Below are 21,196 nucleotides of genomic sequence, written 5' to 3' on the forward strand. Positions count from 1 at the left end.
GCAGATTATTAAGCAAAATCCAAGAGAAAATAAAGACCAAAGAATTGGAAAAAATTATATTATCTTTACTTCGGGTAATTTCGGGTAATTATCTGCTAAAACAGTTTCCACTATGGCCCTTCTTACACAAACAAAATTACACATTTCACATACATCATTTAGTTAGTATGAGCCGTTGCCATTTACCATGATGTTTTATTTAAAGTTGAGACATGAGAATGTTCATCACTTGTGGATGAAATAGCTTCGTTGTCATCTTTTCTTTGTGAGGCTTGGGTGGGATTGGGCGCTGGTCTTACTCGAAATCCTGAAGGATAAAAACAAAAATGTACATAATAGTGCTGGGACTTAATTGTTATCTGTAAATCATTTGCCTGTGAACTAAATTTAATATATATACATAGGGTAATAGGTTCATGGGAAAAAATGTTACTTTTAATATTTACATTGAATGTCTTACTTTATTAAAGCTATAGTTTAATCAATTCGTTCATAATTTCTCCTAAATTGAGAATCAAAATTGTACAATGAAAACCTTTAAACGTACGTTACGTACCCCTTGTCAAACAATTCCAAATCCGACTCATTTGTTTTTCTGGCTACACTGCGCTGCAGAATACTCCAATACAAAGGACGTGCACGCCCTTTGCGTTACGTTAACATCTAAACAGGTACATTTGCACGCAACTTTTACAACACTCGTGATTTTTGTGGCCACCTGATCAAAAACAAGTCAAAACTATTTACCACGGCAATCCTACAATAAAGTATACAGTATAAAAATTTAACAACCATTTTCGGTCTTTTTAACAAACATTTGTATTCCTACAAAATAATCTACAGAACAATTATAATTTACACGCAAACATCATTATATATATCAAATACATTTCCATAACGCGCACAAAAATATAGCCTAAGTAAGTTTAAAAGGCTTACATTTAGGTTGGTCTGAAAAAAAGTTTGTTTCAAACACAATTTTAAAAATTTATAAGAATTTTTACACATATTTTTTAGCCATCCATATATTTATTCGGTTTTTGCGTCTTTTTATACTTCTGTCCCCGTAAACTATCTATTTTATACGCCTGCCCAGCAGAGCGTGAGAAACAAACAAACCGTTGCGCAGTTTCGAGATTTTTTGGAAAAAATTCCCGAACATTGCTTCAATTTTAGAAAGCTTAAGTTATAAAATACAAGTACTGTACACAAGTGTAGTGTTTTAACGAATATGGTCGTCCCTATCTACTCAATATTTGAAAGTTATTTTAGCGAAACGGTGCTACATTTTTGTAAAGTTAATGCACATTAGCACATACCTTTTCCCGTTGAAGGTGTATCGTGTATACGTAATTGCGAATGGTGTATATTCTGCCCGTATTGGACTGTACTTTCACACCATTGGTGCTTTTTCAATACCTAATAAATCTCTTTAAAGTTATTACACTGCCTTTGCATTGGACATACTATACATAAAAAAAACACATTCGGTTATTTAATTTATATCCCATTTTGGCAATAGTGAAGAATCCTCCAGTATTAGACTGGTGGAAAGTGTTAAATATTGGTAGTTAAGGTGTATAGGTTAGTCATTAGTGAATAACGTAGGGGAGCATTCTTCACTAGCACCACAATGTTTGTAATTGTATAATTTATTCCTCTAGGATATTATGAAGTAAAACTAAACATGGATAATTACCAAGTACTTGAGTTGATTGGAGAAGGCTCCTTTGGGAAGGTTTACAAAGGTCGCAAGAAATACACAGGTTCTACTGTGGCTCTGAAATTTATCCCAAAAGCTGGGAAGTCCGACAAAGATTTAAGAAACCTTCGGAAAGAGATTGAAATAATGTCGGACCTACAACACCCAAATATTATCCAACTTTTGGATAATTTTGAAACTGAACAAGAAGTGGTCGTGGTAACGGAGTACGCAGAGGGGGAGCTGTTTCAGATTCTTGAAGATGATGGAAAGTTATCCGAGGATCAAGTCCAGGAGATCGCGAGTCAGCTCGTATCCGCTCTTTATTATCTCCACTCTCATAGGATCTTACATAGGGATATGAAGCCGCAGAATATTCTCATTGGAAAAGGTGGTGTCGTGAAGTTATGTGATTTTGGTTTTGCCCGTGCTATGAGCATGAACACGCTGGTATTGACTTCAATTAAAGGAACTCCACTTTATATGTCGCCTGAACTTGTGGAAGAGAAACCATATGACCATAATGCTGACTTATGGTCACTGGGGTGTATTTTATACGAACTCTTTGTCGGCAAACCCCCGTTTTACACCAACAGTATATTTCAACTTGTAAGTCTCATTATAAAAGACGATATAAAATGGTTGAAATCAATGAGCGACAATTTCAGATCATTTTTGAAAGGACTTCTTACCAAGAACCCAGTCAAGCGATTAACATGGCCGTTCCTACTTAAGCATCCATTTGTGAAAGACAAAGTGTTTCTCCAACTTGAAGAAACATCTTCAGTTCCTTTGACAGAAGAACCAACACCTGAGATTGTGCAAGCAAAGGAGAAGATTGCAGCGCAAGTTTCCTCCAAGGGGGGTGGGTCAAAGATATTGAGAAAGGCTCGGCAGAAAATGGCGGCAGCAGAAAAGGAGAAAAAATCTTTGAAATCGGAAACTCATAAAACTGAGGAAAACAAGTCTAAAAATCAGAGCAATAAAAGCAAGTTACCACAAATTCAAACCAAAACTAAGAAACCAGCGAAACGGGAAGTTAGTTCGGCAACAAAATCAAAGCAAATTGAGAAAGAAAAACTTCCAAACATGAAACAGCTGAGTTTGCAGGACCAAAGTGTGGAAGATTCTGATGACGACTGGCAAGAGATCATAGATGCTACAGACCCGGGTAATATGCAACTTACTACTCCAATGACTTTGTTGTCAGATGCAGAGTTTCGGAGGAAAATTCTGGAAGAGATTAAAGTTGCAAAGGATAAAGCTCTGGGTGGAAAGCTGAGTGGAGCGTCTACTTTTAGATCCATTATTAAAGTTATGACGAATCTGCTTGCTACTAAGTGTGATGCAGATTTACTGTGGAGGTTTTGCCAAGAACTCGAGATTCCAAATCAATTCCTGGAGATGCTGGATCATATTTGGAAGAATGAGACACAGAAGAAAAGGTCGTGGTCCAATAAAATAATGACGGATATTGTCGCTTTGTTGACCACATACGTTGCGAGTGACTTTAACGTACAAAATGTAAACAATAAACAAGACGTCAACACCCAGAGAGAATTTGGAGATTCTGCTGTGAAGATTATTCGATCTTTAGCCAAAATAATCTCGTCAAAACCAACCCATAACCATACCCTCCATGACCAAACATTGCTATGTTTGATCTTTATATGTGAAAGTGTGGACCATGGACAAAACATAGCAGTTGCTGCAAAAGTTTACAAAGAATTATCCAACTGTGGGCTTGTTGAAGTCATATTTAAACATGCTCTGAACAAAGATCTTTGGGTTAAAGATCTTGTAAAAGATAGCGACCTTGAGAAAAGAACTGACGAAATACAAGCGTTATATTTATCATGTCTAGCTGCTGTGGCTTATATACCAGTAATAGGTTTACCAATACGCCAATTTAAAAATATTGTGACCGAAAATATTGCCAAATTAATTACCAATAATTCAGCTTTACTTTCTACTGTATCTATTTTATTATCTCATCCTGCTATGTGTCTCAACTGTTTAAAATTTATCTACGCTTGTGCTCAATTAAACCCTGATGTGTGTAAAGTACTTTGTAACGAGTCTGTCGCAACCACACTACTCCATATACTTAGTGGTTCAACCCCCACCCATGAAAGCATGGAGATTCAAGTCATAGATCTGGTGCTAAATATTTTCACATCCTTTACTGTTTCTGCTTCCGAATCGTCGAAATTACTTCTTCAATCTTCAGCAGCATTACTGGGAACTGTGTTCGTTCAATCTCAGCAGCCAACCCATGTATTAAGTGCAGCAGGGTTGGTGTATGAACTGAGTAACCTCGGTGTTGTTTTCCACATCGGCATAGATGAATTCTTCTCCGCAATAAGTTCCGCCGTTTCTAACCTCACAGAAGTGGACACACTGCCCCCTAGTGGGCACGGGATACTCGACGGAGTAATTGGAATGGTGCAGCAACTTGTAACGGAAGGTGACCATCAATCTGTCCATGGTTTCATTACATGCGGGGCGTGGACAGCCTTATGGTATCGACTCGGACACGCAATCAATGTTGACATAAAGGAAGACAATGAAACTGAGACATTGCCATCAACTCGTCGCATAACTGGTCCAGCGAGATGTGATGATCCTTACGATCCAATGCTCATGTCACCGGATGCGGTTTTATCTTTTCTCTCCCTTGCAACATCAGTCTTCACTTGGGAGCCGAGTAAATCTCTTCCTCTCTTCTCCCTGAGCAACGGGATCGTACTGATGTCTCTCGTTGCTCTTTTATCCGATGAATTCATCAGCAGTCCTAACATACAGCTCCTGACTAATGAAGAGGACCTTCCAATCCTCCTAGAAGAGCTTGTGGTTGAGAACCTACAATGTCTTTGCTTCCCATTCGCTATCGAACTATCAGAACAAAAATTACAACAAGTGATCGCTTGTTTTTCGGAGCTAGACGTGATCCCACTTATCCTCCACAGATGCGTCCAAAACATCTCCCACAGAAGCCTTGAAGTCCCAATGAGGTTGATCAGCAAGTTATGCTCCCACCACCCACCAAGCTTGGACCGTTTCATCCATATTTGCTCCCACAGTTCAACCAAGTCCTCCAACATTGTCAAGTACCTCAGACAAACCTTAATCTCACCTGACGCAACTTCTGCAACCAAGTCTGAATTACTCGGTTTCTTAAACTTTGCCGTTCGTTCAAAACCAGCAAAACACAGCAGTCTCGCTTCTGAAATTTTCTTCTGTTTTAACAAGCACCATCCTCCAGCAGCAACTCTGTGTTTTGAATGCACCGACATTGAGGTACAGACACAAGCTTGTCTTCTTCTTGGCAACTTATTATGTGGAATCGAAGCTGAAGAAGTTGCCTTTTCCCAACCAGGAGCAGGTGATGCCAGTTCAAATTTCCGACCAGCCACTGCAGTAGTTCAACACATATCATCAGAAAAAACCGGTCAACACTAAAATCAGAAATTCTTCTTTGTTTCAAGAAATCAATTCCCCTCCTGCTGAAGTTTCTTCACCATGAGAAGCATGAGGTTCAATCCATGGCTTGTCTCACCCTTACTCATCTGTTTAAATGGGACACTGATTTAGAGCAGGTTTTGATTGACAGCGGGGCTCACATGATCTTTGTTGACCTCGTGATCAACGACCGTCACGCATCAGTGCAGCAGTTCGCACTTGAATCGATTGTAGTCATGTGTGCCAACCCAACTGTGACTGCAAGTTATGCTTCAGCGAACATTCATGAACAATTGATGGCATTGTTGGAACAAATGACGACTGTGACATCACAAAAGGTGAATGCGTCTATGATGTCACGGGGGTTTCCCCTTCACACAAGAGCATCCACTGTTAGCAGCATTCAACAACGAGTTATTCTCGCAAATATTAAAAAAGTTGTTTCGAAAATCATGGTTAAAAATATATAATGTTTCATGTGTTAGATAAACACATGTAAAAAATAGCAAACACTTTTAAGGATTTAAAGAGATTAAGAATTGAAAGTTTTTACCGTTTCGTTCGTTTTGTTACAATTCCAATTTCATATTTTATTTTTATGCATATTTTCCACTGTAAATTTATTAAGAATGTGTAACTATTCAAATGTGGATCTGTAATTGAAACTTTTTCGTTTTATTAAAATTTACCATTTGTCTTTTGGTGAAAAGGTATTTCAGAAACTAGAAAAAGTTGACAAATATGATTCTGATAAATTGTGAATTTTTAGTAGAAAGAAAAGAATTAATCAGTTTTTAAACTAAAAGTTGTAGTTTCAATAAAAAAAAGGAAATTAAACATTTAGTTTGAAGCCTCATACTACATGGACAGCTTGGTTAGAGAAATTTTATGACATGATATTACATTTAAAAACTGTATGTCTATATCTTAATTGGTCTCATACAAAAAAATGAAGCCAGACTCGATGAAACATTTGCTTATTCAGTTGGATTTTTTATCAGATTTTCCCAACTGGACCAGATAATTTGGGAAGGGCCAGAGATCATTGCTAATTCCAAGTTAAGTTTATGAAACAACAAAAACTTCACTTTACACTAATGTTAATAATCGAAATATCGTCATAAGGCTTATCAGTCTTAGGATGAACCTTAGCAGCAGCAATGTTATGCACAACCTCCATTCCACTACTAACTCTTCCAAATACTGTGTGTTTGTTGTCCAACCACGGAGTGGGAACTACTGTGATAAAAAACTGGGACCCATTTGTGTTGGGACCCGCGTTAGCCATACTTAATGTATACGGTCGGTCATGACGTAAAGATGGATGAAATTCATCTTCGAATTCTCCTCCCCAGATGCTCTCTCCTCCTGTTCCTGTTCCTTTAGGATCTCCAGTTTGTAACATGAAGCCCTGAGAGTTAATAATATGAATAAATGAATGTAAATAATTTATCCGCACATGGAAAGTTATGACAGTCGTTATAACACGGGTGTTCTGTTTCAAAAATCATCTTCTTTAGTTAAAGATAAGGGACCTTACAGGCATTTTTAGACATCTCAAATAAAAGTGTATTCAATTGTAAATTCGTCAATACTAATGGCTAGTGAGCTAAGTCTGGATTTATAATTCATTCACCACTATTCGTTAGGTTAAGATATGTAGTTGAATGAAAAGACAGTATTAAACTACGGCTTTACATCATGTTGGTTATTCTGAGTAATTAGTAATTAAGGTAAGGGTGCTTATGTAGAGGATATGAGCACTGCTAGTCCTTATCATTATACTGAGAGCTATTGTGAGCTCAAGTTTAATTTAATTTGCTTGTGGTTTTATACTTAAGCATACAGACATGCTTAATGAGAAGCCAGTTAAACCACCATACATGGTGAACAATACACATGTTAACAACCAAAGGCACCAAACTTTATAAATGTAGGAGGCTGGGATAGTTAGATAAGTTTTTCCGTGGAATGCAACACATAACCTACCTTAATAACACGGTGGAATATATGTCCGTTGTAATAACCATCTCGTGAATGAACACAGAAGTTTTCAACAGTCTTCGGACATTCATTGGAAAATAGTTTCAAAACAATGTCACCCATAGAAGTATGTATTGTGGCATTTGAAAATATCTGAAATGAGTAATTAGTAACAATCAACGGCCGAATAATAACCAACGAAGTATTTTTGCATTTAAAAATTATAAAATTTCCATTGTACATAGGTGAGGTCCTTCAGTAAGACACACTAGTTGGATTTAAAAAAACAATTTGGAAAAAAAAATTTATTTAATTGATTAATGTCATTAGTAAGATTTTATTCTATATCGGTAAGCTCCTTTTCAGCATGACACTATGCCAGCAGCGTTTAGGCAATAGTCCCTTTATTACTCCATATAACAAGTTATGCCTATTCTATATGAGTGGGGACCTACACAAGGGCAAGGGATCTGTAGGCCAGAGTTAGTTCGAAAAACTAAAATATAATAAAGTTACAAATAACTCATCTGGTAAGAAAAACGTAATGTAGAAACACACTATATTTTCATATAAACTGTTAAAAGAATATTTACATTATGCCAGGTAGCATAAGTAACAGAATATCATAATAACCACCTCTAGATATTATGACATCATAATGCTTACTCTTTTCTCTGTTTGAGTTTGCGTTGCTGCAAGAACTTCATCTTTGCTTGGTCGTTCGTTGAAAACGTCGCGATCCGTTCCTTTGGTGGATGATTCATCCGGGGTAATACGGGAAAACTGGCGGGGTAATGTGGGACGAAATGTTTATTTGGGGTTTCTACATATAACCTGAATACAGGTATACAGGTTTAATAGGTGGCAGGGTAGGTGGAATATTGGTGAAGAGGTTTGGTATATAGGTTGAAAAGATGACTGTATGGGATTATTTGGATTAAAATCACCTAACAGAAGCCAGTTAGTCTTGATTGTATGTTTAGGTCCAAATTTACTATCTAATGCATTAAGGTGGCTGTACACAGTATCCGGAAGTTTTTTCTGTTTTGTCCGGATTTCGCTGCCGCATGGGGAACTCGGTAATGGGTTTGCATACGACTCCGCAAGCGAATTCGCATGCCGGATACTGTGTACAGCCACCTTTAAGCAGAAGACATTTTACGGTATAGTTTAATTTCAATAAAGTATATAGGTTACGGAACGAGAGACATAACTGCGATAATCCATCTGGCCTAAAGCCCATGCACCCTAATGTACCTTGTCATAAGGCCAAACCCTTACAGAATGACAGACACAAATCAGGAGGAGTATCATTTCTATTCTTAACAAATATAGTATTCCACTTACAATATAAAACCTGTTCTTGCTATAAGCGGTAGCAAATATAGTTGGGTCCGATACAGTTCCTTGCAGCGCTGGGTTGTCCGAGGCTTTCATATCGGCCGTGATTGTCGCTTTCATCTTTGATACTGAGCCTTGGAACATAGAAATATTCAATAACCGAATATTTTCCATTTTCCCGATCATTCTGCAGCATCTGTGGTGTATTGTAGTTGTTATCACTATCAACAGTTGACACATTCATTTCTTTGTCATGAATATTATTTTAGACCATTTTAATCTGGAAACAAACATTTAACTACAAAACCCATCAAGTTACTTGTAAGCAAGCATGAGGTGATGCTTGCAGTCGTTATTACCAGATGTTCTGTTGTCTGTAACTTTATAGGGAATTGTTTTTTTTGTATGACTCACAATTTAAACAACTCATTAGTGAGAACTAAAACAGAACACCAGTGATAGAACCTAAGAAGTTGCCCGCCACATACACCTCGTGCCTGCTTACGAGTTACCACATACAAAACTTTGAATGTGATTGTTGTTTTGCATGGCTAACAATTTAGACAACCAATAAGTGACTACTGAAAGTCTGTAACAGAACACCAGTGATAGAACTTAGAAGTTGCCGGCCACATAAGGATAAATAAATACATAACATTTATTCAAATACTAAACAAATCTTCTCACTTGTTTGTATGTAGATTAATTATCTTTATTCCCAGCATTGTTGCGTAAAGAATGAACTTTCCTGTGTCGTCATAAACCACATTGTTACACGACAAACTTGATTCATTCTTCAACAACTCTCGCTCGACAGCGACCCTGCGACCAAACTCCATGTTGGCAAGTTGAGCTTTGGATCTTTGCAGTTCGATAAATGTCTGGAAACCAGTTTCACTTTTACTTTTTTAATTTTTAATTTGTATTTTTAGAAATTTTAAAGAATGTCTGAAAATCAGTTGTTTTTTTTCCGTATAGCCTACTTGTAATAAATACTTTGACAAAATATGTTTAAAACTTGTAAGTAAAACTAACTTCTAGATACCGTTTTTCCTAATAAAAAATTATTAAAAACCTCAAACAACACAAATTTAAATAAAATTGTGCCAAAGATTTAACAACTACCGACTTACATTTAATGACTCGTCATAAACTCGAGATTTTTTTCCTGTGAGAAATTTAAAAACGATGACTCGGCGATTTGAAGTGATAACAGCGAACGTTGATCCATCGGGAGCGACCGAAATCGACTGAGCGTGACATTTTAATCGAGCCAACTCGTAAAGGTCGGTGTCAGTTTTAAATTCAAATTTCACAACGGATTTTGGAAAAGTGTAATCATCTTCCTGCCCTGTGTATTTGGGTCAAATTATATAAATAAATAAAAGAATGTAAATTAATTATCCAAGCATGGCCGGAAAACGATAGTCGGTATATCACAGATGTTCTGTTTTACACACCTTGTGCTTGCTTACAGCTTATGGCTGACAATTTACACAACCTAAATGGTTGGAACAATTACCATTAAGTATCTTTCCCAAGAACACATACGCTCACAATGGTAGCAACGAGCCTTGAACCCATAATCATTAGATAGGCGTGCTAACCAATTGTGCCACAGCTTGGGTGTTAAAGATTTTCTGTTCGATTTCGATACATCACTAATTCACACCACCCAACCTACGATCACTAAACCACACCCCCCCACCTGACCAGTACTCCAGCATCCCTTGCTTATCAGCAGATATGGCAGTTTTAAAGGTCGGGTTGTATTTTATGCAGGTCACTTCCTGTTGGTGAACTTTGACCTCATGTAAGGGGGAAGCCCCTCCTCTGGAAAAGAAACACAAATAAAAAATAGATATATTCGGGATTTGAGAACTAAAACTTAAACAATTATTGAATATATATTTATATTAAATTGAACAAAAATTAAAAAAGTGAAATAAAAACTTTCTAGAATCAAACAGACAAAAATTAAAATAAAAAACTTGAGTATTATTGGGTTAAATATATATTTCTAAACCAAATAGAAATACCAAACTTAGTCCCTCTAACCTCCCATCATATATAAAGATACTTCCTTCACCAAACTTAGCTACAGCTACTGTAAATATTCGGCTACCCGATGAGAAAACCCATTCGCTGACACTGGGTGTGTACCTGGGGAAATTTGGCGAAATATAAAAAAGTAAAAATGAAGAATGGATACATACTGAGTGTGTACATGGTGTATAAGGTGAAATTAAATATTAAATTTTAAATGCAGCACAGAAAAAAATATACATTTAAAGTACAGCGCGAAAAAAGAAATTATTTTAAATACAACATAGAAAAAAAAAAAAATTAGCACAAAAAAATGATTTAAAATGCAGCATAGATAATTAAATATATTATACACGAACAAGATCCTTTTACAGATCATAAAAATTTTTCATTAAAGATGTAAAATAAAACAGATAAAACAAAACTGCAAAAAAAGCGAAATTCCTTGTGATTTTGTAAGTAATAAATTTTAAACAATTATTGGAACTCTACTCAAATAAACAACTTCTTACCCCAGTTTAATCATGTTGATCATATCAAAGTTAATAACATCAAACACCTTCATAGCTTTGTCCTGAGATACCGTGCACATAAGTTCACCGTTGTAGCTTACTGACATACAAGTGATTGCTCCAAGGTGGGCCCTGTTATTTATATGGGTTAGGAAAGAAATAAATCAAATTTTTTATGGTAAAAGGAGAGAGCTCAGCCTAATTAAACTAAGGGAGCAGTATAAGCTAAGGTGGGCCCTTTTATATAAAAATTACATAACATGGGTAAGGTAACACTAACAAATAAATTATGGTAAATTTTGCTAAATGTAAAAAACAGTCTATATAAACTAAAGGTACATTTACATTATAAGCAATGACCCAATTGCAGGCATCCCAGGGTAATTAGGCACTCAGCCACTCACTAGATATATAAATTGGTTCTAAGACAAGACAAAATAACTTTCAATTTGCCTGCGACTGATCCCTTGTAATTAAGCAGTACGCAAATACAGTTAAAAAGGTATAAAAATGTTGAAGCAAAAATTTTAAATGGAGCATACCACAGAAAAATAAATTTGTAAAAAGAAATGCTCAAATGTGATCTATCTAAAGGTATCACAAAGTTTTAAAAAACAAAAAACGATTCTGAGAAAATCACTTAAAAAGTCAGCTATTAAAAATAGATTTTTAACCTGAAGTGTTTCACAAACTCAATTCCTCGTTCTTGTTTCTTCCAAAACTTGACGTGCCCGTCGCAACTTGCAGTCAACACGAAGTCAGTTTTAGTGACAGCCACGTGAGTTATATTGTCTCTATGCATGTAACTACGCTCATATCTATCAGAGCTGGGCATGTTGTCCAGATAAGTTTGTTCATATGGCAACACTGGAAGAAATTGGTTTGGAAACACTGGTTAAAACTTCATTGTTTTTAAACATTTTTTTAATTCACCAGCTTTGCTACAATTTTCAGGTTTCCTTTATCACGGCGCTAAAAAATGACCAAACCACAAACCTTTAATTTTCTTTGGTTTTGCAGCTTCTTGTGGCATGGGACCGACCCATTCCTCTTCATCATCATCGTTGTCAAGGGAACGCTTTGTTCCTTTTTCTTCATCAGCCATCACTAGAGGGCAGAAGAGAGTACAGATATCCGAAACTTAATGACAGTCACAACTTTGAAAATTCCTATTACCTAATAAGCTAAGAAAGATGGAAGTTTTAGAGAAAGCTGAGCTTACTAATGAACTTCATGGTGAATTTAAAAAAAACGTTTTTGAAAAATAAGCAAAAATTCTTATAAATTGGCACAAAACTAAACCAGAACAGACTTAAGAAATAAATTGTTTTGTAATATTCCTACACAACAGTATACAAAGAGCAACATACAGAACATAGATGACTTAAAGTAGAACCAATTTTAAAACAAACAAAAACACAACATTTTCACAGCCACGATTTATGGTGGAATTTTCAATGAAATATTTCTATTATTGCAGAAGTGACAACCAATACAAAGTTGAAATAAATGTTGTTAATATTTGGTTTGTCCGTGAAATTTTTCGCAACAAGTGGTCATAACTTTGTCATTTTCATTGAGAATATGAACACAGGTTTGGGAACTTGTGTGTCATCTTAATTGCAGCATTATAGGCTTCAATATCTGCAACATGTATAATACTTATTACTGTGGATTTCATTCAATATATATTATAAACAAGACAGTGGTCAAGGCATTTGGTTTGAAACCAGTGATACCAGATTCAAGGCTTGATCATATGATATAATGAATGAATGTAACTTATTTATCCCCGCATGGCGGGGCAACAACATTCGTTATAACACAGGTGTTCTGTTTCATACACAGCGTTCCCACTATGAGTTACCCCGTATAAAGCTCTCACACCCCACCTAGTGATTCGCTTGAGTTCAACTGTCGATAAACGACGCAGTGAAGATTCTTTTCATACACAGCGTTCCCACTATGAGTTACCCCGTATAAAGCTCTCACACCCCACCTAGTGATTCGCTTGAGTTCAATTGTCGATAAACGACGCAGTGAAGATTCTCCTGTTGGTCAACGGTTCCCGTGACTTCAACTATTCCGTCAAGCAGTTCATTCAACTGCAAAGGGGGTTAGTTTATTAAATAGAAAAGGGGGTAATTTATGCTTGTGAAGAATCCTCTTTTCTTACATTATCTGCTATACGTAAGAACTAATCTTAAAGGTGGCTGTACACAGTATACAGCATGCAAACTCACAGGCGAAGTCGTATGCAAACCCATGTCCAATTCCGCATGTGGCAGCGAAATCCGGACAAAACGGTCGAATTCCGGATACTGTGTACAGCCACCTTTAACTACCAACCCCTATCACCCCTCCCCCCTAACTAATAACCCTTAAGTACCAACATCTTACACTTTTACTAGACTATTATCTACCATTCTTCCAAATCTATTCAGTTTAACAAACTTTGGCAATAAATTTTAATTGTTTTGAATATTCTTAAATGGTAAACAAGCAAAGTTACCCCAGAACTTAAAAGAACCGTAATCTCTTTGTCCGATTCTGTTGACATTTGGAATGAACTTCCATCTGTAGAGATCTGGAATATGGAAATGATATACACCTTATGCTCACTGTCGAGTTATAACATGGGTGTCTTCTTATACAACAGATACCAAACACACATGATGTATTCATACACCTCATGCTCACTGTCAAGTTATAACATGGATGTATTATTTGACAATCCTATAATATTCCAAGTTAAAAAATATTAAGTCACCTTTTCTGGAGCAACAATTCCCATCATTGTGACGCATTTTCCGACATTTTGTTTCATCATAGAAGCAACTATTCTAGGTCTGGGTTCCAAATACACGTCATCCATGTTCTGAGTTAAAAATCTCTATCAAAACTTAAAGGAATTGTCAAAGAATCCCAACTTTTAACTTACTCCCCAGTACAAATAAATTTAGCGCGAAAGTAAAAGATACGCATGAATGAGTATAGCATTCCGCTAGTTGTCAGTATTAAATATTTTATACTTAAGGGCTCGAATATATTATTACAAGTTATATCTAATAATTAGTAACTCTTTAATACAATGCGCAATTCAAGTTATTTTGTTCGCCTAATAACAGACGTGTACCCTTGCTACTAAACTACACCCTACAAGTGTAATGCACTTAACTATATTTGCTAAAAAAAACTAGGTATAGTATGGTGGGGGAAGATGGGACACATTTTCGTTCTATTTTCTCGTCGCATTTGGTAGTAAACAAAGAACATTCAAAGAATTGTAAAACCGTATCCCCACGACTCCCATAGATCGTTGTTAATTGTTTAAAACACCATCAGGATATTTAGATATTATGTGCTAAAGGTGTCCCATCTTCCACCACCGTACTATATATATTTCTAAAACGCAGTGGTCCTTGATGATTTGTTCAAATTATCAGCTATACAGAAAAACACACATCTCCCAACTTACATGACTGAGACTACTTGTATTTTTTTTCGTGAAAACAAGAAATCCATTCTACAACAGACTCTCAAAATACCTTTAACCTATTGAAGTGTCAGCAGTTCAGCACACAATTGTATAACTATAGAGCATGAACACAAGTTTTAATAAATTATTCGATCAATAAACTCTACGAAACTACAAAAGAAATACAATCACAAATAAACTATACGCTTGTAAATCACAAACAGTATACCAATATTTTGGATAAAACACAAACAGTGCACCAGTATGTTGGTAACAAATCCAGGTGCTACAAATTTGTGAACAAGTTAATATCAGAAACATACTGTGTACGGACAACAACACAAGCAGTATTAATTAAATGCTAAACAAAAATTATTTCATAAAAAAACGCAACAATTATATATTTTGATGTATAAATGAAAACAACACGAAAGTTTGTGAAACAACAACAAAGTGTTTCCAGATCAGCTTAAATTTTTGGGGTTTCCAGATTAGTTTTGATTTCCAGTGATTCCAGATTATTTTTGACTTGTAGTGTTTCCAGACCATTTTTGACTTCCAGTGTTTCCAGATCATTTTTGACTTCCAGTGTTTCCTTCTAACCAATGCAAAGTGCTAATGCTAGGCCTCCATAGTTCCAACAATTTCATTCAGTTAACACTGCTTCATGTCAGTTTCTTTAGCTTTTTAATTTTGTTCATATCAAGGACATTGGTGAAATCATGATCACGTGATATTTCATCCATCATCTGATCATCTTCGTGATCTGAACAAAGACTTGGGGTTCTAAACCGGGGCGATGGGGTGTCTCCTTGTCTGGGTGTTCTTGGAGAATTTCGATTTTGTGGATGAGATAATCTCGGAGATGATGACATCCTTCGCTGCTCTTCCATCCGAGGCTCCACATAGTGGTCAGCTGATCCCGACCTACCTTGCCGCATTGTGGCGCTATTGTGGCGAGTATTTCGACGGTTGCATTGCCGTGAATAAGCAGTTGGAGGGGGCATTAGAATACCATCATCTGATTGGTTGGTTTGGTCACATGACGGGCTTAATGTTCGGCGCTGTGATAAAGCTTGAACCAACCGGGGGGAAAGTACCTAATATAAAAATTAGTTAGGTAAAAAATGAACGGTTAAAAAAACTGTATGTGTAAATTATTTGATTAAAAAAAAGGTGAAAACCAAGTAAATAAAAAAGGTTTGTAAAAATTAACAGGTATTATACAAATATGGGGGTGTTTTTATAATAATTTAGAAATAATAATAAGAAAACAGCAAAACAAACTTTTAAATCGTTATCTCGCTGTGGTCGTTCAACCTTGTCTTGTTGGATATGGTTGAGCGCTTCCATTACACGAGGGGAAATTATTTGTTCCAATGTTTCACCCCCCTGTTATGATGTAATACTCGTTAGTAAAAAGTAATGTTTTAGAAAAACATGGTTTTAAAAAATTCATGTTTTCCTTACTTTTTCAGATAAATTTGAGTCATATCCTCTTGGGTCATACACCCTATTGTTACCAGAACAATGGGCGTATGATGATGGAGGTTTCTGCTCGTTTTGTCCAAGATCTTGAAGGAAAGGAGTCATCATGTCTATTGTATCACCAAGATTGTTCTGGAAGGTAAACGTGGAGTTAGTTGAAGATTGTTTGTTCATACAATGTGAATGCTAATTCAGAATAGCATATGTTTAAATCGCTGTCAAGTCAAAAAGGATGTTTAAATGAGTTTAATTTAACCCTTGTTCATACAATGTGAATGCTAATACATACAATAGCATATGTTTATATCAACGTAAACCAGTTTTATACACCTTTTTATACAACATCATATAACGTTTGAGAAGAAAAATTGATTCAAAAGTATGGGCTGTATATTTGTGACATTTGAAAAAAATATTTATTCCAATTGTTGTTTAAAAATGATTATTACATCATAACAGGGGGTGGAATATTGAGGCAAATAATTTTATTCATACAACAGCATATATATAAATCGCTGTTAAGACAGTTTTTTTGAATGAGTTTGATACTACTCTTAACATTGAACAACAGTCCAACTTGTGGCATTGGCCCAACTATGACCAACATTCCAGGGCGGCCATGTTGTACGAGTGACAATTTGGATATCTTATTATTAATGACCACTGGTTTAAAGCAATTATGGTTTAAGTGTCTTTCCCAAGAACACGCACATCTACAATGGTAGGAGCATCGAGTTTTGAACCTGTAATCTCTAGGTAAGAGGTAAGTGCACAAACAATTGTGCCACACATTACAATGAAATATGCTTGTGTACAAGTGCTAACTTTTTTACATCTAGCTAAAATGCGAGTGCTCTAACCAGTTTGGTTCCACATTTACCATCATATACACATTATTACACAAACTAAGATTTAATCCAAATAAAGTTTCACCTGTATCTGTGACCAGTTCACTGAAGAGTTTTGCTGTTTATTCTCTTTACTGACATCTTGTGGTGGCCTGTAAACAATACATTAGTATGACATAACAAAATGTTTATGATGTAATAATCACTTTGATTGTTGCAGATCAGGGCTAGCTCCTCTTGATGGTTCATCTGATTCTGGAACAACAAACAATATTTTTTATTGTTTTGAGACAACACACTTAACATTACCGGGAATTTCTGCCAGTGATTTACAGCGGGCACAAGATATATTAAATTATAAAATACCTATGCTGTACCAACAATCGTTGTCCTGCCGCATAAGGATAAATAGGTGCAATTCATATTCATAATACAGAACAATATCCATTATGACATCACATACCATCTTCTCCCCCCTCAATAAGACCATACTTCTCCATATACTTCCTCGTGCCCATCGTCATGTTACACGGAGATATCAAACTCATTCCTGGCATCGATGCTGCCACCGTGTGCTCATTCTGCAACAAAAATTAAGTAATAATTAATTTTGTTTAAATTATAAAAAAAATATTTAAAAGATTTAAAAAAGAAAAAAAAAATGGCGGACAAAACATTGTTTATAATAAACCTTGTATTCAGTTTTATACTGAAAGATCTTGTAAAATACATTATTCATGGTAGCAGAAGAATAATTAATTTAACTATTTCAGCTCACATTGACTTTTATTGGGATAAAAAAAATTAAGAAAAATGTTTTAAAGAAATAAATAAACACTAAACAGTATGTGTGTTTCGGTAATGGCCCAATCAGGTCTAAATCCTAGGTTCTTAACAAGGACCTCATCCACATAAAAAAGAACTGCTGCAAATTAACAATTTCAACTTGTTTAACTCACATTGACTTTCATTGGGGTTTGTGTTGGAGTAATTTTCATCAATTGATCATCAGATAAATATTTGAGAGCGATCGCGTTTGCGTGGATGCTCATCTCCGATGCGCTTCTGCTTCCTGTGATGGTGTTGATCTCGTTGCTCCGGAGGACTCCTTCGTTTGCGAGGATTGATAAGTAGGTGAGGTGTGGGATCAAAGGAGGAGGGAGGCCACTGTGAAGAAAGATGATAACATATAAGTTTTGATATATGGTTGGACCTCAATCAATTTCCCTTCTATACCATAACACCATCCTGTAGTAATTTATGAAACATATTGCTATCTGACTTTGACAAGTACATTCTCGATTAACATTATAACATTTTACATTGTGAGGATAAGACATACTTTGGTAATTTAGGACTAAAAATAACACCCACTCACTGGGAGAGCTTCCAACACTCATAGTGCATAAGTTTAGTCTTTTTCAAAGTAAATTTCACACCAAACTTACGCGACGCATGGATTCTTTGTATTTTCCTCAACCACACAAATTGTTTGGTCATCTTCTCTCTTTAGGGAAACCCCCATCTTACGTAGTTGCTTTCTCGTAGCAGCGATAACTTTTTCGTGTCGAGTTCGACTAAAAGAAACATTCAGTCACTTAATTGCTGAACATGGCCTTTAGCATTGTATTTTAGGGCAGTAATTATACATAAAACCTCATATAACCTCTTGTATAATCTAGTCTTTTTAGGTTTAATAATAAATATACTTTACCTTTTGTGTTTCTTCTGTTTTTCGCTATGAGGACGGTAATCATCACCATGACGACCGTGATCATCACCATGACGACCGTGATCATCACCATGACGACCGTGATCATCACCATGACGACCGTGATCGTCACCATGACGACCGTGATCGTCACCGTGGCTACCCGACACACATGATGATGATGCTTCACTCCCAACATCTATATCGGCATTCTTAAGCATTGTTTGAACCTGCAACGATATTTGTTGATTTTCAGTAACCACCAGCGGTGTTTCGAGGGCCCAAGAAACATGCACTCCCAAAGTTTTCGGGTAAAATAAGGCATGAAAAAACATGTTTCATTGCTGGTTTAAGGTCAACTCTATCTACTTCTACTGTAGCAGCCAAAGTATATTTTTCGACTATTTAAAGTTTTAAATTATAGTTGTACCACTTTGTAAGTGAGGCCCATGGTGGCAACATATTGTGGGAGACAGAAATTTTTACTTCTGCAGTAGTTGGCAAAGTGTATTTGTCGGGTTTTCACCTGTTTTAAAAGATTTCCAAAGAATTGATCATCTTCTTTCGATTCAAGTGATTTTCTCCTCACGTGTTGGTACATGCTGGCACTTTCACCAAGCACGGGACTGTGATTATTATAAAGAGGTTACATTTAATAGACACATATCATCAGTGTATCTAACCAAAAAAACTCTAAAATTTATACACCCGTATACATTTACCAAAGACCAGTATAACTATTGAACAGTATCTAAACTATTGACTGCCTATACACAAGTTGGGTTGACTGTAGCTCCTACCATGGGCACTGGATGTTGTAGTAATGGGGCAACATACTGAAATAGAACATGCCCAATCCAATCAATTAATGCATTGACTCACAACTGCCACAAGACCTCATTCTTATAGAATAGAAATCATCATAAACCCCCCAAAAACTGTCTCAGTAGGGTGTAGGGCATATACAATAGGTGCTGTAGCCTGCAGTAATGGGGCAACATACACACATAAATAGAAATACCAATGGAATAAATGAACACCCACCTATCATGGCACCATGATTGTTGGAGTTGTTTATTACTTGTATCTAACACAGGAATATCCACCTTTATACTTGATGCAATGCTTTCATCCATGTTGTTTAGTTCGCCCAACATTAAACTTACTTCTTCCCAGCCACCCATCTCACTACTGTGTGGAAATAATGCGAATATAGCTATGTTATATAACTGTGCCCATCATATGCAATGAACTTTTATAAATAATAAATGCAAAACCACCCATCTCACTACTGTGTATAACTATGTGCGAGTTATTATGACCTTAGGAATATGCTTTAACTTGGCCCATAGCACAGATTTTTTACAAATACAGTGAAAGCAGTAATAGATGAATGCAAAATCCTGCTAAACTAATTTTTTATGCTTATAGGTTACTTATGTTTTGTATCTTCGTAAAAATCTGAGGGAAAAATGCACTTTAACTCTTAGTTGTCAAACATAGGGAACCTCATTGCTTAATGTGGTGAATGCAATATACTTTGGCTATGCTTGTTTGTATAGACACCTAACAGCAGGGTAAAATCTGGGGTGACATTGTTAAAATACAGTTACACTCATAGTTGTCAAACATAGGGAACCTCATTGATTAATGTGGTGAATGCAATGCATCACATCACAGGGAGCAGAAGCGCATTTTTCAGAAACCAAACAGCAAGGTAAACCCTATTTTAGTATTTTTAGCTGAAACATCGTTTCCACAAACCTTGCATTGAGAATTTCATCCGGATTCCTGGATTGTGATTGGTTCATTTCCTCTAACGGTTCTGCATCATTGACTTTGTTGAAAGAAACTTAAAAGTTTACAATTTTAATGAAAATAAATAACTTTTAATTTAACTGTTTCAAAAAAATGGTTCATAAAATTGGTGACATAACAATGTACCTTGTTCATTCGATTTTTGGTCGATTGTTTCATCACAATTAAATTGTTCACTTTGATCCTTTGTTTCTAAGATATCTGTGTTGGTAGCTACCGTGTTCTTGGTTGAAGGGAAGTCCCATTCTGTTTGTGTGCACGCCTCTGTGCGATCATGCAGAACATGTGGTTGCTTAGCAACATGGTCATGTGACTTGATGAGCAGTTGGACTTGGGATTGAAGTTGTTTCAGTTGCGTGTCTTGTTGTAGAAGAAGGTGGTAAGCTTCTGGGGGGAGGTGCTGCATCCAAGGGGGGTGGGTTGGTGTTTGGGGGACTGGGGGGTTATTAGGGGCTTGGTGGGGGTAAGTTGGGGTTGAAGGGGGTTCAGGGTGGGGTGAATGGGGGTTTGTGGTGATTCTAAGGGATGGGTGTTGTGGGTTAGGGGTTTGAGAGTTTTGAAGGGTTCCCTGGGTTGGGTAAGAAGGGGTTTGGGGGGCCGACATGTTACCCGGGATTCGGTGGCTTTGGGGGGTTAAGTAGTGGGGGTTAGGAGTTTGTGTATGGGTTAAGGGGTGAATTGGGGGTGTGTGGGGTTGGTTTGGGGTGTGTGGCCGCTTCAAAGCGTGGTTGGGGGTTAAATTTGGGGCTTGTCTGGGTAACGTACGGGAATGGGGCTGGTCAGGGGTAAAATATGGACGGGGTGGTT

The 21,196-nt window shown here is 36.5% G+C and overlaps 4 protein-coding genes across 4 annotated transcripts; 1 reads left to right on the forward strand and 3 right to left on the reverse strand.

Annotated features, from left to right (window-relative positions):
- Positions 1–1,656: 1,656 nt before the first annotated feature.
- LOC101242450 (serine/threonine-protein kinase 36-like) lies at positions 1,657–5,860 on the forward strand. Its single transcript, XM_009861209.3, has one exon. It carries the CDS (start codon positions 1,688–1,690, stop codon positions 5,162–5,164), a length of 3,477 nt encoding a protein of 1,158 aa, XP_009859511.1. The 5' UTR covers positions 1,657–1,687; the 3' UTR covers positions 5,165–5,860.
- On the reverse strand, positions 5,740–12,233 carry LOC100176911 (peptidylprolyl isomerase domain and WD repeat-containing protein 1). The gene is made up of 11 exons (XM_026835680.1): positions 12,043–12,233; positions 11,721–11,913; positions 11,047–11,178; positions 10,547–10,651; positions 10,197–10,321; positions 9,622–9,839; positions 9,176–9,369; positions 8,495–8,684; positions 7,814–7,930; positions 7,154–7,300; positions 5,740–6,575 (listed from the first exon to the last, which is right to left on the reverse strand). The coding sequence occupies exons 1-11, from the start codon at positions 12,149–12,151 to the stop codon at positions 6,249–6,251; spliced, it is 1,857 nt and encodes a 618-aa protein (XP_026691481.1). The 5' UTR covers positions 12,152–12,233; the 3' UTR covers positions 5,740–6,248.
- Positions 12,234–12,306: 73 nt separating this feature from the next.
- Positions 12,307–14,007, reverse strand: LOC113474468 (replication protein A 14 kDa subunit-like). The gene is made up of 4 exons (XM_026835685.1): positions 13,817–14,007; positions 13,559–13,633; positions 13,046–13,151; positions 12,307–12,690 (listed from the first exon to the last, which is right to left on the reverse strand). Exons 1-4 carry the CDS (start codon positions 13,919–13,921, stop codon positions 12,620–12,622), a joined length of 357 nt encoding a protein of 118 aa, XP_026691486.1. The 5' UTR covers positions 13,922–14,007; the 3' UTR covers positions 12,307–12,619.
- Positions 14,008–14,636: 629 nt separating this feature from the next.
- Positions 14,637–21,190, reverse strand: LOC100177687 (SCL-interrupting locus protein homolog). The gene is made up of 13 exons (XM_002121224.4): positions 20,516–21,190; positions 20,336–20,423; positions 19,616–19,762; positions 19,098–19,197; positions 18,575–18,801; positions 18,309–18,437; positions 17,820–18,027; positions 17,324–17,441; positions 17,067–17,115; positions 16,946–17,012; positions 15,995–16,144; positions 15,812–15,916; positions 14,637–15,624 (listed from the first exon to the last, which is right to left on the reverse strand). The coding sequence occupies exons 1-13, from the start codon at positions 20,991–20,993 to the stop codon at positions 15,190–15,192; spliced, it is 2,301 nt and encodes a 766-aa protein (XP_002121260.1). The 5' UTR covers positions 20,994–21,190; the 3' UTR covers positions 14,637–15,189.
- Positions 21,191–21,196: the final 6 nt, after the last annotated feature.

This window comes from Ciona intestinalis, chromosome 8, assembly GCF_000224145.3.
Source record: "Ciona intestinalis chromosome 8, KH, whole genome shotgun sequence".
NCBI classification, from domain to species: domain Eukaryota; kingdom Metazoa; phylum Chordata; class Ascidiacea; order Phlebobranchia; family Cionidae; genus Ciona; species Ciona intestinalis.

What these genes read in the sequence shown, in the direction of transcription:
- LOC101242450 (XM_009861209.3), top strand. Translation starts at nt 1,688, where the DNA reads ATGGATAATTACCAAGTACTTGAGTTGATTGGAGAAGGCTCCTTTGGG.
- LOC100176911 (XM_026835680.1), bottom strand. Translation starts at nt 12,151, where the DNA reads ATGGCTGATGAAGAAAAAGGAACAAAGCGTTCCCTTGACAACGATGAT. An exon ending in TTTATGACGAGTCATTAAAT is followed by an intron (nt 9,370 to 9,621) that starts GTAAGTCGGTAG and finishes ACTGGTTTCCAG; the next exon opens with ACATTTATCGAACTGCAAAG. An exon ending in ATTAATCTACATACAAACAA is followed by an intron (nt 8,685 to 9,175) that starts GTGAGAAGATTT and finishes AATACACCACAG; the next exon opens with ATGCTGCAGAATGATCGGGA.
- LOC113474468 (XM_026835685.1), bottom strand. Translation starts at nt 13,921, where the DNA reads ATGGATGACGTGTATTTGGAACCCAGACCTAGAATAGTTGCTTCTATG. An exon ending in GAATTGTTGCTCCAGAAAAG is followed by an intron (nt 13,634 to 13,816) that starts GTGACTTAATAT and finishes TCCATATTCCAG; the next exon opens with ATCTCTACAGATGGAAGTTC. An exon ending in GAACTCAAGCGAATCACTAG is followed by an intron (nt 12,691 to 13,045) that starts GTGGGGTGTGAG and finishes TACATGTTGCAG; the next exon opens with ATATTGAAGCCTATAATGCT.
- LOC100177687 (XM_002121224.4), bottom strand. Translation starts at nt 20,993, where the DNA reads ATGTCGGCCCCCCAAACCCCTTCTTACCCAACCCAGGGAACCCTTCAA. An exon ending in CAATCATGGTGCCATGATAG is followed by an intron (nt 19,198 to 19,615) that starts GTGGGTGTTCAT and finishes TAATAATCACAG; the next exon opens with TCCCGTGCTTGGTGAAAGTG. An exon ending in ACTCAAATTTATCTGAAAAA is followed by an intron (nt 15,917 to 15,994) that starts GTAAGGAAAACA and finishes ACATCATAACAG; the next exon opens with GGGGGTGAAACATTGGAACA.